The 18,315-nt window shown below is 37.4% G+C and overlaps 2 protein-coding genes across 2 annotated transcripts; one reads left to right on the forward strand and one right to left on the reverse strand.

The window, feature by feature from the left end:
• LOC104700173 (beta-galactosidase 9) lies at positions 1,250 to 7,695 on the forward strand. The gene is made up of 19 exons (XM_010415640.2): positions 1,250 to 1,500; positions 1,601 to 1,696; positions 1,799 to 1,911; positions 2,015 to 2,081; positions 2,195 to 2,287; positions 2,525 to 2,668; positions 2,939 to 3,027; positions 3,148 to 3,253; positions 3,618 to 3,705; positions 3,799 to 3,920; positions 4,268 to 4,444; positions 4,836 to 5,068; positions 5,307 to 5,422; positions 5,701 to 5,798; positions 5,879 to 5,989; positions 6,116 to 6,226; positions 6,322 to 6,530; positions 6,605 to 6,953; positions 7,233 to 7,695. The coding sequence occupies exons 1-19, from the start codon at positions 1,294 to 1,296 to the stop codon at positions 7,371 to 7,373; spliced, it is 2,670 nt and encodes an 889-aa protein (XP_010413942.1). The 5' UTR covers positions 1,250 to 1,293; the 3' UTR covers positions 7,374 to 7,695.
• Positions 10,166 to 12,976, reverse strand: LOC104700174 (receptor like protein kinase S.2-like). The gene has a single exon (XM_010415641.2). The coding sequence runs from the start codon at positions 12,837 to 12,839 to the stop codon at positions 10,260 to 10,262; it is 2,580 nt and encodes an 859-aa protein (XP_010413943.1). The 5' UTR covers positions 12,840 to 12,976; the 3' UTR covers positions 10,166 to 10,259.

Raw genomic sequence — 18,315 nt, forward strand, 5'->3', positions numbered from 1 at the left:
TTCGCAGCTCTAATTGCAGAATATGCCAAACGGTGAAGATCAGATGATCTCTCCTCCGTTGCAATCGCAATCTTCATCATCTTCTTCAATCAAGTGTTGAACGCTCCAAAACGTTGTAAGCTAGCTAGGGTTATTAAAACTCACACAAATGTAGATATTGGATAATGGAAAGATAGAGAGAGGCTTTAAGCGTGTATCTGATACCCTATTATATAGACTGTAAAGAGACTTCAGAAAAAGGAAATAAAAGGAAGTAGCTTCCTTTGATCCCAAGGAAATTCACGAAAACAAAGTCTCAGGTAGACATAAACCGACGTCGTGTTGAGACAATATTTCCTTTTCTTCTTCCTGAGGGTAAATTCGTCAGCTCAAGTATTTTAACGTTAACAAAATCATAATCAGAGTAGGAGTACTGAACATACACAAAGAAGATCTTCGTTGTTGCTTCATTAATTGCGTTTGGTAGAGCATCTGCATTGGGAGAACATTTCTGGGTGTTTTTAGAATAAAAATATTATGAAAATAATGTAAGATCATTAGTTTAGATGTTTTGTTAAGAAGTTAGTTATTGGGAGAAAATGTTTAAGATCATAAGATTTAATAATATAATAATCTTAAACATATTACAATTTTATAAACTTTAAAAAATAACATTTAAATTTCAAACTTAAAAAACTTATACTAAAATTCAAAATACAATACCAAATTTTTCTGAAACAAAAAAACATTAAAGATATAAATAAAAAAAACAAACAAACATATTACAATTTTAAAAACTTTAAAAAATAACATTTAAATTGCAAATTTAAATTGCAAACTTAAAAAACTTACACTAAATTCAAAATACAATACCAAATTTTTATAAAACAAAAAAACATTAAAGATATAAATAAATAAAAACAAACAAAACTTCCTCCAAACAAATAAATGTTTTTTCTTTTGCAAAAAAATTGTATCCATTCACGAGTTGCCACGTCACCCAAGAACTGACCCAAAATCAGTTCTACATCAAGAACCAACAACATGTTCTTTACCCACTGTTCTCTATATTTTGGATTTTAAAAAGACTTAGAATACCCAAGGTGTTCGTCCAATCTTTACGTTGCTAGTTGTCAAGTTAATTTCCAATTTTTTCAAATTGGGTTATATTGTAATTTGATAAACTTTTGGGGGAGATTTTAGAATTTAGTAGAAACACATGGGTATCATCTGAAAAATGGTGAAGCTTGCTTTCTTTGTGTTCGTTGTTGTTGTTGGAGAGATACACTGAAAAAATCTGTGGACTTTTGATCAATGGCGGAGTCAATTCGACGATTCTTTTCACTTCAATGGCGGATACTGCCACCGATCATCATCGCTTTACTTTTGTATATTCCGATTGTCTCGGGAAGTTTCTTAAAACCGTTCAATGTCAGCTACGACCACCGGGCTCTAATCATCGCCGGCAAGAGGCGTATGCTCGTCTCCGCTGGAATTCATTACCCTCGAGCCACTCCTGAAGTAACTAATCTCTTTCACGGAACTTTCTAATTTCAGTAGCTCAACAATTTCTGATGGTTTTGTTGAGAACTTAGAAGAACTGTTGATTGTTTTTTTTCAGATGTGGGCTGATCTCATTGAAAAGAGTAAAGAAGGTGGAGCTGATGTGATTCAAACTTATGTTTTTTGGAACGGGCATGAGCCTGTAAAGGGTCAGGTTAGCTAAATTTATTTTTTACTCTTTGTGTATGGTGTCTTGATTAATTGTGTTAGCTCTCAGTGTTTTGATGATTTAGTTTCCTATGTCTTGTTGTTTCAGTATAATTTTGAAGGAAGATATGACCTTGTTAAATTTGTGAAGCTTATTGGATCAAGTGGTCTTTATCTCCATCTACGCATTGGTCCTTATGTTTGTGCTGAGTGGAACTTTGGGTAATTTCTTCTTCTTCTTCTTCTTTACCATTGGTGTGTCTCTTAGTTTTCTTTGTTATTCAGCTTTCTATTTATTCCTCTTTTTCCTTTAATTCTTCGTTAGTGGGTTCCCAGTGTGGCTGCGTGATATTCCTGGCATAGAGTTTCGAACAGATAATGAACCTTTTAAGGTACACTTTTTACCTGAATTCTCATTTCACAGTTTCTTTGTTGTTGTAATTTTTTCAACTTCTGTGTTAGCTTTGTTTAGACAATCATAGCTTTTCTGGTTGTTATTTTCTAGAATGAGATGCAGAAGTTTGTAACGAAGATTGTGGATTTGATGAGAGAAGCAAAGCTGTTCTGTTGGCAAGGCGGTCCCATAATTATGCTGCAGGTCATATGAGAATTTTGTATTTTCTCAACTTTATTTCTGAAGTAGTGAGCTTTCTTTCTTTTTTTAGTCTTGCTACTATAAAGCTTATGATTTTGCGGGTGTTAGTGACAGTCTCTGGCATTCTTTGTTTGCCAGCATAACTTGCCTCAGATTTAGTAGCCCTCTTAACTGAATGATGTAAAACTAAAGCAGCTTGTTAAATGAGAAAACCATGGACTGAGATATTTTCTTATACAGATTGAGAATGAATACGGCGATGTTGAAAAATCATACGGGCAGAAGGGAAAAGATTACGTCAAATGGGCAGCTAGCATGGCTCTAGGGCTTGGTGCTGGAGTTCCGTGGGTTATGTGCAAGCAAACGGACGCTCCAGAGAATATTGTAATGTTGCTAACTTGATTTTTGTGCATTACCTTGTCTCTGCATTACAAAAAGAGATGTCTCCCGAGAATATTGTAATGTAGCTGATCCTGTTCACCTGGCTGATGATTTTTCATAGAGATTTTTTTTTTATGTTCCTAAAATAAGATTGGGATACCCAGTCTTTACCGACCTGCTGTTCAATAAGGGTTTATCTTTCATAACATAGTGAAATGATTCCTTGTCTTGAAAACCATCCTTTTGACGTCTGTTAATCTCTTTTTGTCTCAGATTGATGCATGCAACGGATACTACTGTGATGGTTTTAAACCAAATTCGCAGACGAAGCCAGTACTTTGGACAGAGGATTGGGATGGATGGTATGTTTTTTGTCATGCAGTCTTCTGACGAAGCTTGACGTTTTTGTTTCAAGGCCAGTGTACCAGTTGGCCTTAATTGTTATTTGGATTAAATGAGTATGTTAGGTTGTCTTTTTGAAGGTACACTAAGTGGGGTGGAAGTTTGCCTCACCGACCTGCTGAAGATCTTGCATTTGCAGTTGCAAGATTTTATCAGCGCGGAGGAAGCTTTCAAAATTATTACATGGTACAATAATTACACACTAGATTCTATTATTTCTCTTTTCCACTTTCTCCTGCCCAAGTTCACTTGCAGCATCATCTTGCTGTTTCATATTTCTTTGGAGCTGATTTTCAAATGATATTCAGAAACAACAATGAATAGTTCCATAGGTTTTGTCCTTGGGTTGAGAAACTAGGTTTAAGTAAGCCATAATGTTTACTTTACATCCTCCCGTAGAACCCTCAAAATTGAATGATGTAGGAGATAATATATGCAACTTGCGGACATTGTTTTTGCTCAACTTGATTATAGAATGCTTATGGTAAGCATTCATTGCTTTCAATCTGTTTGTGCTGCATATATTGATGAGTCTGTTTTATGTTTGCAGTATTTTGGTGGAACAAACTTTGGTCGAACTTCTGGTGGTCCTTTCTACATTACGAGCTATGATTATGATGCTCCTCTTGATGAATATGGTGGGTGCAAGCTAAGGCTAGCAGGAAAACAGATTGCTAAGAAAAATATACTTACTTTTTATTCTAATGAAATTATATTTTTCATATACTAAGGTCTGAGGAGCGAGCCAAAATGGGGGCATCTAAAGGATCTTCATGCTGCCATAAAACTTTGTGAACCTGCCCTTGTTGCGGCAGATGCACCTCAATATAGAAAACTGGGATCAAAGCAGGAGGTATTATTCTACTCTCTAATGCTTTTTGCATATAGTGACATTAGTAGAGTTCACTCTTCTCACTCTTCTTATCGAGTTAATAATGACCAGTGCTTGTTAGATAGATTTTCTTACGCTACTTTACCTGTCAAAGTTTTCACTTAGTTCTGATATAAGGATAGTCTTCATTGCCATTTATTGGGAGTTTCAGAAGGTATTTCTAGTTTAAAAATTTACGTATAAATATGATTTGTCTACTGAACAAAATACTGGTCTGTTATCTGGTTACCATTCACAACGTATATGAGGTTTAATATTATATAAGCTGAAGATTCCGGATTCTTACTTGTAAATGACGCAAAGTCCAGGCACACATTTATCATGGACATGGTGAGACTGGAGGAAAGGTGTGCGCTGCATTTCTCGCAAACATTGATGAGCATAAATCCGCACATGTGAAATTTAATGGCCAGTCATATAATTTAGCACCTTGGTCAGTGAGTATATTGCCAGACTGTCGACATGTGGCCTTCAACACTGCCAAGGTTTGATTTACATTTCTATGGTATTATAAATTCTTGACTGGTAATTTGCGTGGTCAATTGCGTAGAGGTTTTTGTTGGCAGTTTGTCTTTCTTAAATTTAGTCCAGGGGTCTGAGAATTCCTTTACCACATTCAGCGTCCAGCGATATGCTTCTTTGTGACTGAATTCTTAAAAAACTGTCACCGTGATTGGACAAGTTCTGCTATCATATGTGAAACTGCCCCAGCCTATTTAACATGATAATAATAATAACAATGAAAGGATGGTCTATGATTCTATGAACTTGACATTTTTGTCCTAATCAGGCAATTGGCTTTTTATTTGCTTCAGATAGTGGTTGCCACCCAAGATGATTCTTGAGATTATCGGGTTTTTTTCTGTTTTTGGGCAGGTAGGAGCACAAACTTCTGTTAAAACGGTTGAGTCTGCAAGGCCTCGTTTAGGTAGTATGTCTATACTGCAAAAAGTCGTGAGGCACGATAATGTTTCTTATATCTCAAAATCATGGATGGCTCTTAAAGAACCTATTGGCATATGGGGTGAAAACAATTTCACTTTCCAAGGATTATTGGAGCATTTGAATGTTACAAAAGACCGGTCTGATTACCTGTGGCATAAGACAAGGTAGTTATGCTGAGTTTTCTTTTTCATGTCTAACATTCAAGGGAAGAATTCGTAGAAGATAGATATTCAAGATGCTTTTTTACATCAAAATTTGACTGAATTATCGAAAATTGTTTCTTGTATGTATACTTTACCAGTTCAGCATTTTAGAGAAATGTAGTTCTGTGAAATCTAGGACATTTACTTGTTCTTTGTCTTTTATCTGTAATGGCTTTCCTTCTTTCTCAACCAATTGTAGAATAAACGTCACTGAGGATGACATCTCGTTCTGGAAGAAAAATGGAGCTAACCCAACAGTGTCAATTGATAGCATGAGGGATGTGTTGCGTGTGTTTGTTAACAAACAACTCTCAGGTAATTTACAACATTTTCTCCTGCTTTATGCAAGTCTGTAATTGTACATATGCACTGGTCCTGTATTGCGTCTGTACATGGTTGTGTATGCTGTCTCTTGTGGTTCGTTATAATATCCACACAAGAGGGTCACGTTGCTTTCATGAAGTGTAATGGCTTAGAAATTGCCTTCAAGAAGTGCAAAGTCTTAGAAATTTTTTTCATGAAGTGCAAAGTCTTAGAAATTGTTTTCTCTCATTTTACGCTAAACTTTGTCCTCCTACTAAATGGAAGTAAAGGCAGTGTTGTTGGTCACTGGGTGAAGGCAGTGCAGCCTGTAAGTTTTGTGCTGGGAAACAATGATTTACTTCTGTTGACTCAAACAGTTGGTTTGCAGGTAAAGATATACTACAGTACTACCTATTTTTTCCTTTTCTCTTACAGCTAATTGTGATAATCTTCCACGTCATGGCACAGAATTATGGTGCTTCCTTGGAGAAGGATGGTGCCGGTTTTAGAGGCAAAGCGATGCTTACTGGATTCAAGAATGGAGATATGGACCTGTCAAAATCGTCATGGACCTATCAGGTGTAGTAAAGGTGTATATGGTTTTCATAAGAGTCATAAAAAAGCTGAACTTTGTGGATTCGTTTTTCTTTTTCTCGCTTTATCTGAAATCTGAAGATCATTGTGGAAGCGTTTGAATGTTTGTAGGTGGGATTGAAGGGCGAGGCTGAGAAAATATATACTGTTGAACACAACGAAAAAGCTGAGTGGAGTACTTTGGAGACCGACGTTTCACCTTCGATGTTTATGTGGTACAAGGTAAATCTGTGAAACATGTTGGCGTTTTGTTTTTTCATTTCTTCGGAAACATACTTTCTTTTTTTCATTGTTCCTTTTTCTTTCTTGTGAATTAGACATACTTCGACACCCCTGATGGAACAGATCCTGTTGTTCTTGATCTGGAAAGTATGGGAAAGGGACAAGCTTGGGTCAATGGACACCATATTGGAAGGTATTGGAATATCATTTCCCAAAAGGATGGATGTGAAAAAGCTTGTGATTATCGGGGAGCCTACAATTCAGATAAGTGCACAACAAATTGTGGACAGCCTACACAAACCAGGTAACGTGCATGCAATAACTCTGCAATGACTATTAAATCCCATGGTATTGACCTAAAATCATTGTATCATACAGGTACCATGTACCACGTTCGTGGTTAAAGCCGTCAAGTAATCTACTCGTTCTCTTTGAAGAAACTGGGGGAAACCCATTTAAGATATCGGTTAAGACAGTGACTGCTGGGATTCTGTGTGGTCAAGTCTCGGAATCGCATTATCCACCTTTGCGGAAATGGTCCACGCCAGATTACATGAATGGAACGATGTCGATAGACAGTGTGGCACCAGAAGTACATCTGCATTGTGAAGATGGGCATGTAATATCCTCCATAGAATTTGCTAGCTATGGGACTCCGAGAGGTAGCTGCCACAGGTTTTCAATCGGGAAATGTCATGCATCCAACTCGTTATCAATTGTCTCTGAGGTAAACTTATATTATTTAAAAGTAGATCTTTAAGCATACTTCTGCCTGCAACGTTTCAAACATATGAAGGAATCTAAAATCCGGTGACAGGAAACCTACCCCATTTGATTATCCAAAGTAGAACTTATGAAGATCCTAGTATGATAATTGATAAGCAAGCTAGTAGAAAGATTGTGGTTACAAATTGTTGACATATAGCTTGAAAATTGGTTCATAGCAATTGCTTAATATGACTTTTGTGGACTATCTGAAAAAAAAAGTCATTTTTCTCTTCTGCAGGCTTGTAAAGGACGCAACAGCTGCTTCATTGAAGTGTCAAACACTGCTTTTCGCAGTGACCCATGTAGCGGAATTTTGAAGACATTAACGGTTATGGCACGATGTTCCTCGACTCAAAACACGAGTGGCCTTGGATTTTAGATACCGGGAGATCGGCTCAGAAAGAAGAACAGCTATTTATCGAAGAAACAAGAGACCACAGTTGACTAAGTAGTAAGAAGAACATGTCCCTTCACAAGTTTTCTTTGATCTTTTATCCTTTGGAGTCTGAACAATTGTATTAGCTCTTGTTTGTCGTTGTATTCAGTCTCTACTTGGAACCAATAAACTCGAAACCATCTCTAAGGTTTCTGCTTGTATAGTTTGTTGTCTGAGAATGTACGAAAACAGTCGAAGTTGATGTAATGATTTGGATCTCTGTCTTTGGGTTACATATAAATATAGTATAGACGTTATATATAAACAGAAGATTTACACGAATCATCAAATTTAGGCCTGGGCAAAATACCCAGATCTGAAGATCCGATCCGAAAAATCCGATCAGAACCCGTATCTGAAATTGCAAATTATCCGAACGGGTTCTAAATCCGAAAACCTGAACCCAAACCCGATCCGAACGGGTATCCGAATATACCCACATTATTAATATATAGTAGTAATATATTAGTAATATTTATAATTTTAATAATATAAGTGTTCAAATCTTCATATTTTTAGATATTTTTGATAATTTGAAGTATTTAAACTGTATATTAGTAAATTTAGGTAAAAAATACTCTAAATTTTTAGATATATTGCGTATTATTGAATAATTTAGACTAAATTAGATACTAAAATTTAGAGTTTTGTGAACTTCGGGTAATCCGAATCCGAACCCGAAATACCCGAACCGAACCCGATACGAACCCGAAATACCCGAACCGAACCCGATACGAACCCGAAATCTAGAAATACCCGAACGGATCCTATACCTCTAAACCCGAAAACCCGAAAATCCAAAATACTCGATCTGAACCCGAACGGGTACCCGAATGCCCAGGCCTAATCAATTTGGCACCATAAGAGAGTGATGATGATTCCTCTTCATTAATTAGTTTCCTCAACAGTCGTATCTGAGCTTGATTGGACTACCTCACAGGTCGGATGCTCACTTATTGCGTGAGTTGAAATGTTCAAATTTAACATAAAAACAATATCATGTTAAACAAACATTCAAAAATATTATTTCACTATTTAAATAAATTAACATAATAAACTGTAAATATAAAAAAAATAGAAGCAGAGAAATTTGCTATCTTGTTCAAAAACCTTAACTAAGTCAAATATTACAGATAATAAAATAAACTGCAAACCAAAAATGAGATGGTAAATAATAAACAAAACCCTATTAAAATACATTATGATCTGGCTTTATGTTTCAACATATCTTTATTTAGCAGCACTCTCTCACTATAAATTTGAAAACATCACAATTTATAATCTTCATAGCAAAATAAATTCATAAATAGTATAGAGAAAAAACAAAACAATGGCTTCATGCAAGAGCCTTGCTATTTTTTCATTTGCTACACTGATGATTATATTATTAATGTTTTGTGGAATCGGAGAAACTAGGCGTGTAGAAGGGTCACATGATATCAAAGGCGGTGCTAAAATGGTATACTTTATGACTTCGGGCGGAAAGGGCGGGTCAAGTGGTGCGTATAAAGCGAGCCATGCAGATTAAGTGGATTATAGTGGATCAAGCGTATCAAGTTGGAAAGGTGCTTTTAACAAAAAAAAAAAAAAAAAAGTTGGAAAGGTGCTGGCTCAACTGATTAAACGGTTTAACGTATGTTTCAATTATAAAACGGTTTTGAATAGCAAATTTCCTAAATAATGTATACAATTTTTTTTTATATTATGAAGTTTAAAAATAAATAAAAGTATGTAATTTGTAGTTATAATTATGCTTATTACAAAAACTAATGGATCATGCATTTTTTATTCATCTGTAAATCCATATAGAGTGTTTGTGTAATAAATGCATCTACTACAATTACTATCCGAACTTTCGCAAATTCTGAGCTTCATATAATTTGGTTAGTTTCTGAAAATTTTCAAATGTAATCTCACTATTTAAGTTAACTCATACAAATTTGAAACAAAAACACTAAACATGACATAATAATATACAAGGAAAATATATGATCCGCACTTTGGCAATTGCTGTTTAAGGGTAATTGAACGTTGCACATGCGTTCTTTTGTTTCATGACCAAAAAAAAAAAAAATCTGCAGTTCCATAATTCCATATATGTGAATGGAGAATATTAAGTGGGTAATCCTCTCCATTCATGCACCACGTCTACGTGTGAAACTAACTGGTAACTATATGAAATTGTTAGTAACTTAGTAATCTTTATGATGATGACACCCATTGACCCATTTAATTTATTTTTTGTACCATTAACTTGTGTTCATGTGCATGGTTGCATACTTCTATATATAAAACTGTTAATTTCATAACATTAAATATTAGATTAAATGGATTAAGACTAAGAAACTGAATCACGTTTCTGTAGAAAAGGGTTTAGGTAGGATAGTGCGATGTAATTTTAGATATTTAGTATAAACTATTTAATTATAGTTTTATGTACGTACCATATATTTTCTTAAATTTTACATTGATAGTTTTAGTCTTACAACTTTCGATCTCAATCCAAGTTGGTCGGAGACTGGGTGGGAGTTAAGAACTTTCGTATTAGATAGAAGTCTTAATGTCTCACCTTAGAAAAAAAGATCATGGTATTAGAGCTTTAATTCGATCCTAAACCCACTAGAAAGGTGTTGTTGTTCTTAAAATGGAGGCCATCTTGTTTTTCCTCCTCCTCTTTCTTAGTTTTCTCTTTGTCGTTTGGTTTTGTCAATTTCGATGATTTTCGTCCAATAGTATTTAACTGAATTGAAAAAAGAGGCATCAACGGCACTTGTATTGAAAATCTGATTACATAAACATCCCTGACACTTGTCCTATCCTATACATTACTCAATGAATCCCAAGGGCCTGCATTTGTCTAATCATCAACATAGACGACTCATACATTTGCTTGCGGCTCACATCACCTTCCTTTCCTCCTTCCTCTTTGAAGAACTTCTCACTTCCATCCAATATACTCACCACTTGGCTAATGTTAGGTCTTAGCTTTGGATCCGTTCTTGTGCAAACCAACCCTAACCGCAATACCCTCGCCACTTCTTGCCTCTCATCATCATAGACGTCATTTAAATGAATATCTGCAATCTCTTCCAATAGCTTTTTCCTGTTACTGACCACTTCGCGGATTCTTAACACCAAAAGTGCATCTTCTTTTTTCCTTTTGTAATCTACTGCCGGCTGACCCGTAACCATCTCTAGCACCACCATGCCGAAGCTGTATACATCTGCTGCGGTTGTTGCCTCTCCAGATTCCATGTATTCTGGTGCCATATAACCAAAAATCCCTTGCGCAGATCTTTTCTTCTTCGCAGCTTGATGAGCCTGGTCGTTCCTCGATAAAAACTCGGCCAACGCAAATCCGCAAAGCCGTGGATTCATATCTCTATCAAGAAAGATTGTTGAAGAAGTTATGTTTCGGTGAACGACTTGCTCGTCCCATTCCTCATGGAGGTACCGTACAGCGCAAGCGAGCGATTTGATCACGTTGTACCGTATTTTCCATCGCAAACCAGAGTTCCCTGGTTTGTGGTTATGGAAAAGAAGATGGCTTAGCTTACGATTCGCGGAATAATCATATACGACAAGCATTTCTCCGTGTTCTGTGCACCACCCACGGAGCATAACAAGGTTACGGTGTCGAAGCCGTCCTAGGTTAAGTAGCTCGGTGGAGAACCGAGTCACAAGCGCGGGACATTTAGTCATACCGAGACGTTTCACCACAATATGCTGGTCCTGGTTCAGTAAACCGTAATAAGCCGTACCAAAATCAACCTCAGCAACGCGACGAGCGTCGGAGAAATTATCAGTGGCTAAAACGATGTCGTTGTACGATATCTCCCTTGGCGTGTCCAATACGAAAGCTTTAGACGACATCACTCGCCGGCTGTTGTAATTAAAATACCTGTTCTCTCCTGTCTCCGCCGTCTGATAAATGGAATCCTCGAGGGCAGTAACGTAATTTGATGACGGTGTTGACTCCGAAGACCCGTTGAAGCTAGTTGTGGAGTTGGTGGTCGTCGTTGTTCTGGTCGTCGTCGTGGTCTCCGAAGTTGAGGTTGATTTTAGAGATGTTAAAGGAATATAAAGAGGATGACTCTTAAACGAAGGTAACGCCGGTAAGTTACCGGAAAACTCGCCGGAAAGTACACCGATTACCCATTTCATATTGGGACGATGCGTTGGGTTGTTTAACGAACAGAGCAGAGCAAGATGAACCATTCTCTTCATATCGGACTGATCATAAGATCCTTTTGGTAACCTAGAATCTCCGACGTCGAGTATTTTCCGGTTATCTGATAACCTCCGAACCCAATCAAGCAAAATGATTTTGTCCTCCGAGAAGGAAAGATCAACGGCACGTCTACCGGAAACAATCTCTAAAACCACAACACCGAAGCTGAAAACGTCTGTTTTAGCGGTGGCGACTGTTTTCTTCCTGAAACTCTCCGGCGGTAAGTACCCGATAGTACCACCGATCCGAGTCGAGTCGGCGACTCGGAACTGGTGGTTACGGAAGGAAGAAACAGAGTCGTAACTCGAATCAGGCTCTGTTTCATCAACCTTGTGTTCTAACCACCTAGCTAACCCGAAATCTCCGAGCTTAGCGTTGAACTCAGAGTCCAACATGACGTTGCTCGTCTTCACGTCTCTGTGAATAATCTGAGTCTCTAACTGCTCGTGAAGGTAGAACAACGCGGCGGCGAGTCCTCTTACGATTTTACCCCTCCGTTCCCAATCCAACGGTTTAAAATCAGAGTTCCTCATCTCCGGTCGTCGGAAAAGCACACGGTCTAAGCTCCGGTTTGGCATGTAATCGTAAACAAGAAGAAGCTCGTCTTCGTGTAGACACCAACCTCTTAACTTCACAAGATTCCGATGCCGGAGCTGAGCCACCGCAACAAGCTCCGCCGCGAACGTTTTCTCGAACTGCTCTCCTTTCTTCTCCGCCAAGCATTTAACTGCCACCGTGGTACCGTCGCTCGGTAACACCGCTTTGTAAACACGTCCGAAACCGCCGCTTCCGAGGATCAGCTCGTCGCTGAATGCATTAGTTCCGATGTAAAGCTCGGAGTATCCAAAGATTCTTGGATTCTCGCAACCGACTTTGCTGGAGAGCTGAACACCTTCCATGTCAGTGAAAGATCTATTAAACTCCATCGAAACAGAATCTTTACTCTCGCTGATGCTACAAAGATTCAAACGTTTCACTAATTTTGAGCTGTGTAATCGCCGGAATAAGTCTCCGATTAAACTCACGACTTGACGTCCACAGTCACGGCTCTTCTTTTTCTCCTCTTCTTCTTTGGTCTCTTCTTGAACCACCGCCGGAGACTTTACCGACGGTGGCTTTAACTCGCCTGATTCTGTCGGTAATACGAAACAGAGACGATCCATTACCATAGGCGCCATGTGAATATGTGTAGATATCGAAATGTGAACTCGAGTTTAAAGATATGATAATAATGCTTTTATAACATTTTTTTTTTGGGGGATTTTCTATTTGACCGACCAAAATTGAATGATGGATTTTTGCCAGCAAGGATGTTTTATTTATAGTGTTTGTGTGTGTTCTTTCTAGAAATATTTATCTTTTGAAAGTGTTACTATGTATTATTTGAAATATAGTTTTGAAGATTGGGAGGCATTAATTTCAACAAGATTAGGTTCGCGTGGTTTGAATACAGCAAATCGTTTCATCGGGTTTGGTCATTTACGGGTGATGTGTCATGGCCCAGGATTTTTCCATTTTTTGGTATAAAGNAACATCCCATTGTAAAGTAAAAAAGAAGAATTATTGAAGCCACGTAACAAAAGTTTTTTTTTTTTTTTTTTTTTTTTTTGAAAAAAAGACTTCCATTGATTTCGCAAAAATGATTTAACTACGAAATTTTGTAGTTAAATGTATAATATGGTACGAAAAGTTAAAAAATATATTCATATTATATGTACCGATGTACCCATGGAGAAAATGAGACCCGAAGAAGACTTTCAAAGCGTGTCGTCGAGAAGAACATTGACGCGTTCGAAGACGAAGCTTTGTCTTCTTCTATTTTCTTTCCTTTTTTCTTTTTCCTTCTCGTAACATAAATTCTATTAAGCCTTTATGATGATATTACGAGAATTTAACAATGGAGAAATATAATAACATGATAAACCTCTTTTTCTTTAATGGCAACAAGTGTTAACGTCTTTCTTAGTTCTGTTTTTATTGTATGAGTCAAGTAGCCAACAAAGATAACGAGCTTTTTTAGTGGGGTACTAAATTTAAACACTTTTTAGTTCCGCGAATCAAAACATGTCACAACACCAACAATTACCTGGTATATAGTTTATCTCAAATATAATGCAACACTGGAATCAACACATTTGATAATATTTGTGTCAGGTTTAACTATTTACACAATTAGATGTAATAAGATTGATTATCTAGTTCTTGAGATCGATGTTTGGGAAATTTTCCGGTGGCTAATTAATTTGCCAATGGGTCTTTAAGACAGACTTTAGATAAAAGTATATTCCCTCACATAAATAAGCAGATGACATGGTCAAGAGACTTCTTGTTTTTGTTAATTTAATTTATAGAAGTCCAGACTATTTTGGAGTCTGTTTTATATGCTAATTTGAATTTGATGATATTAATTTCCGAGTAGTCGATCACGAATAATGTTTTTGCAGCGTTTTGAGCCTGACTTCTATTAATAATAAAAAAAAATAGGTATCATCACTGTGTGTTTTTTTTTCTTGGACAAACCTTGACTATTCTTTTGGTGAACATATCCTTCCGCAAATAGATTTCGTAAATCTACCATATTGTAATATACTACTACTAGTTTCTTCCCAGCAATCAAGTAGTTCAGAAGAATTATGTAAATCTGGTGAGATTTTTATGTAGTAGAATCATATGACCAAATAACTTTACCGCAAGTTATAATATATAATTAATATTAAATAATTTCGATTCATTTTTTTTCTTAAATGTTCGAATTTTGATGACATAAGAAACTATTAAAAATTGATTAATGGTCAAATGATGGTTAAGTTAGAGGTAATATGAGATGGCATGTATGTAAGAATTGCGGAAGTAGAATAGTACAGAAAGTAAAAGAGAACGAACATAAAGAATAGAATGCTTAATTAGATTGTTTACAATGTATGTTATATGTCATATATAGACCAACTACATCATATAGCCGTTGCAGAGACATTAAAAAGGACAGGACATAAAGTGGCTTTGCTCTGCAGAACGTCTATGATAAGAGTGACCTCTGATCCTTGTTTGACTCGTCGGTCTCGTTAACCAAGATAACATGTGACTTCTTTCTAAAACACCATGTAACTCCCTCTCTTCTCGATCCTTCTCTTTCTCCAATCTATCTTGATATCATAAAGGCCTCTGTTCTTATTCACTTACATGGACTGTAGTCCATTAGTAGTGACTCGTACGCACAGTCGTACGGACACTCGACTTTACTGCATTGGTCTTGTATCCTCCTTGATCAATATTCCCCCTCAAGTTTAGCCGATGAACATGGCTGAACTTGGAGCTCCGTAAAACATCACCTCATTAAAAACCTTGAGATAAAAAACCTTGTAGGACAAAACTATATCAAGGAAAAAAGAGTGTGATCTTTACAGAGAGAGGATTTGAGATCAAGGACGAGTAAGGTCCACAAGTCCAAGTTTGCCATAGATGTGTGAGCAAACCTTGTAACTCGTGGCCTTAGTGAAAATATCAGCTAGCTGATCTCTGCTTGGAGTGTGGCAGGGGAGAGTTATTCCTTCTTCAATCTTCTCTCTGACCTTGTAACAGTCTAGTTCGATGTGTTTGGTTCTTTCATGGAACACTGAATTGGTTGCGATGTGGATTGCAGCTTCATTGTCGCAGTGCATTGGGATAGGTGTAGATGACTCAATGCCTAGTTCTTTGAGAAGCGCCTTAAGCCAGGTGAGCTATGTAGTTAGATTCCTCATAGCTCTGTATTCGGACTCATCACTTGACATTGATACAACCTTCTGTTTCTTTGTTTTCCAAGTAACCAGATTACCTCCAATAAACGTGCAGTAACCCGTTGTTGATCTTCGATCAGTTCGATCACCGCCCCAATCAGCATCACAATACCCCACGAGGTCAGTATTTGAGTTCTTCCCCATCCAGATACCTTGGCCAGGACTTCCTTTGAGATAGTGAAGAATCCTTTCTACTAGGCTCCAATGATAGGTGGTTGGTGCTTTCATGTATTGACTGACCTGATTCACTGCTTAACAAATGTCAGGTCGAGTAAGCGTTAAATATATGAGCTTGCCTACCAGTCTTCTATAGCGAGAGGGTTTCTCATATAGAGGCTATGTTCTCTCCCCTTTCTTTCAACCTGATATCCATCCGGAAGTGGTGTGTCCACTGGTTTTGCTCCTAATTTTCCTGTCTCACATAACAAGTCAAGTGTGTATTTCCTCTGAGATAGAAACAGTCCCTCCGGAGAGCGACACAATTCCAAGGAAATACTTAAGTTCCCCTAGATCTTTTATATCAAAAACTGAATTGAGGAAAGTTTTAACTTCTTGAATACCTTCAGTGTTGTCTCCAAATATGATTAAGTCATCAACATAAATAAGAATAACCACTATACCTTTCTCACTTCGAAGAGTAAACAGAGTATTATCAGCATGTGATCTCTTGAAACCATGACTTGTGAGTGTAGAGCTCAATTTGTGATACCAAGCTCTTTGTGATTGTTTAAGGCCATATATGGCTTTTCTCAATCGCAGCACTTTCCCAGGTGTGATTGAATCTTCGAGACCAGGTGCTGGATTCATATAAACTTCCTCTTTGAGTTCCCCTTGTAAGAATGCGTTTTTCACATCCATCTGCCATAACTCCCAAGATAAGTTAGTAGCTAATGAAAGCACAACTCTTACCGTGTGGAGTTTAGAAACCGGAGCAAATGTGTCTCTGTAATCTTCTCCATAGGTTTGTGTAAAGCCGCTGGCCACCAATCGAGCTTTGTATTGTTCTATGTCCCCGTTACTTAGATATTTGATGGTGAATACCCATTTCGAACTTACAGTTTTCTTTCCTGGTGGGAGGTATGCTTCATCCCACGTGTGGTTCCTCTTCATAGCTCCTACTTCATCATCTACTGCATCAAGCCACTCTTTATTTTCCTTGGCTTCTTCATAGCTTATTGGAATGTCATGTTCATCAATTTTCCCTAAGAAAACTTGATGTTCTGCAGGTAGATGAGCAAGAGAGCAAACAACTTGAATCGAATGAGCTACCGCTTGACTGTTATAATAAAATTGTTGATCCCTCCATGTAGATGGATGCGATCTCGTACGAACACTACGTCACAATGGTTGGTGAGTTGGTTCAAGTACCTCTGTTTCTGCAGGTAGAGTCGTTGTCTCCCCCTCGGACTCACGAACCGTTGTTGCAGGTGGAGTTGGTGGATCCGCCTGGAGTTCTTGATTGTCACTTGTGTGATTAGAGGAGGGGTCTTCCAGATTATCAGAAGCTGGCTCTTGTTGTATCAATGGCGATGATGCAGAGCCTGGTGAAGAACCAATGTGATCAAGATGAAACTTGAGACTAGCGGATTGATCAGTTGGTGTTGCCAAATTTTTCAAGTCATTCCAATCTCCCTTATCAAAGTAGCCTTGGTTTTCAATAAACTTGACATCCCTGGACACCAACATACGGTTGTTGGTAGGATCAAAGCATTTGTATCTTTTCTGTGTTGTTGAGTAACCAAGAAACATGCACTTGGTGCTCTTAGCGTCCAGCTTGTTTCGAAATTCTCCTGGTACTAATACAAAACAAACACAACCAAAAACTTTTAAATGATCGATGGATGGTTTCACTTTGTTCAATACCTCCAATGGTGATACATCATCTAGTATTTTTGTTGGAATCCTATTGATCAGGTAGCATGCGGTCATCACTGCATCTCCCCAGTAACGCTTAGGAACCTTGGTATGGAACATCATTGAGCGTGCAACCTCCATTAGATGTCTATTCTTCCTTTCTGCAACTCCATTTTGTTGAGGAGTGTATGGACAGCTTGTTTGGTGCATGATGCCGTGTTTAGATAAGTGTTCTTTGAATCAAGTGCTTGTATATTCACCTCTATTATCTGTTCTAAACACTTTGATCTTCGTATTAAATTGGTTAGACACATAAGTTTGAAAGTTTATAAATGCATCAATCACACGATCTTTTGCAGGAAGTAATGTTATCCAAGTATATTTGGATTTTTCATCAATAAAAGTCACAAAATACTTGTTGTTGTCCCTAGATACGCATGGTGATGTCCAAACATCCGAGTGAACTAGATCAAAGCATTTGTCATAGATGGTAGTGGATTTAGGGAAAACAGTCTTACAATGCTTACCCAGAATACAAGCTTTCCAACTAGAGTGAACAAAAGATACATTAGGCATCATCAATTCAAGTGCACGAGAATGAGGATGTCATAATCTAGCATGCCACATAGAACTAAAAGAAACACCTAAAGAACTAGTGAAAGATTTAGAGAGACTTGGTGAGATATCATCAAGGATGTAAAGATCATCTTTGCTACCACCTCCTCCAAGTAGATTTCTAGTCTCAATATCCTGAAAGTGAACATCATTAGGCCCAAATATAGCATAACAATTTAGATCATTTGTTGCCCTTTTAACAGAGAGGAGGTTAGATGTAAACTCAAACATATAAAATGCCTTTGAATTTTTATCAAAGAGCTTTAAGTTACAAATTTCTTGAACTGGGATTCTATCTCCATTTGCTATTATAAAATTTCCTCTAGCCGGTTTAATATCATCAAGTAAGCTCGAGTTACTAATCATATGGTGTGATGCACCTGAATCAACAACTAGAGACCTACTTGAG

The sequence above is a fragment of the Camelina sativa genome, chromosome 7, assembly GCF_000633955.1.
Source record: "Camelina sativa cultivar DH55 chromosome 7, Cs, whole genome shotgun sequence".
NCBI lineage: Eukaryota > Viridiplantae > Streptophyta > Magnoliopsida > Brassicales > Brassicaceae > Camelina > Camelina sativa.

Coding starts and splice junctions, on each gene's coding strand:
- LOC104700173 (XM_010415640.2), top strand. CDS start 1,294: ATGGCGGAGTCAATTCGACGATTCTTTTCACTTCAATGGCGGATACTG. Junction 1,912..2,014: donor TGTGCTGAGTGGAACTTTGG/GTAATTTCTTCT, acceptor ATTCTTCGTTAG/TGGGTTCCCAGTGTGGCTGC. Junction 5,799..5,878: donor CTCAAACAGTTGGTTTGCAG/GTAAAGATATAC, acceptor GTCATGGCACAG/AATTATGGTGCTTCCTTGGA.
- LOC104700174 (XM_010415641.2), bottom strand. CDS start 12,839: ATGGCGCCTATGGTAATGGATCGTCTCTGTTTCGTATTACCGACAGAA.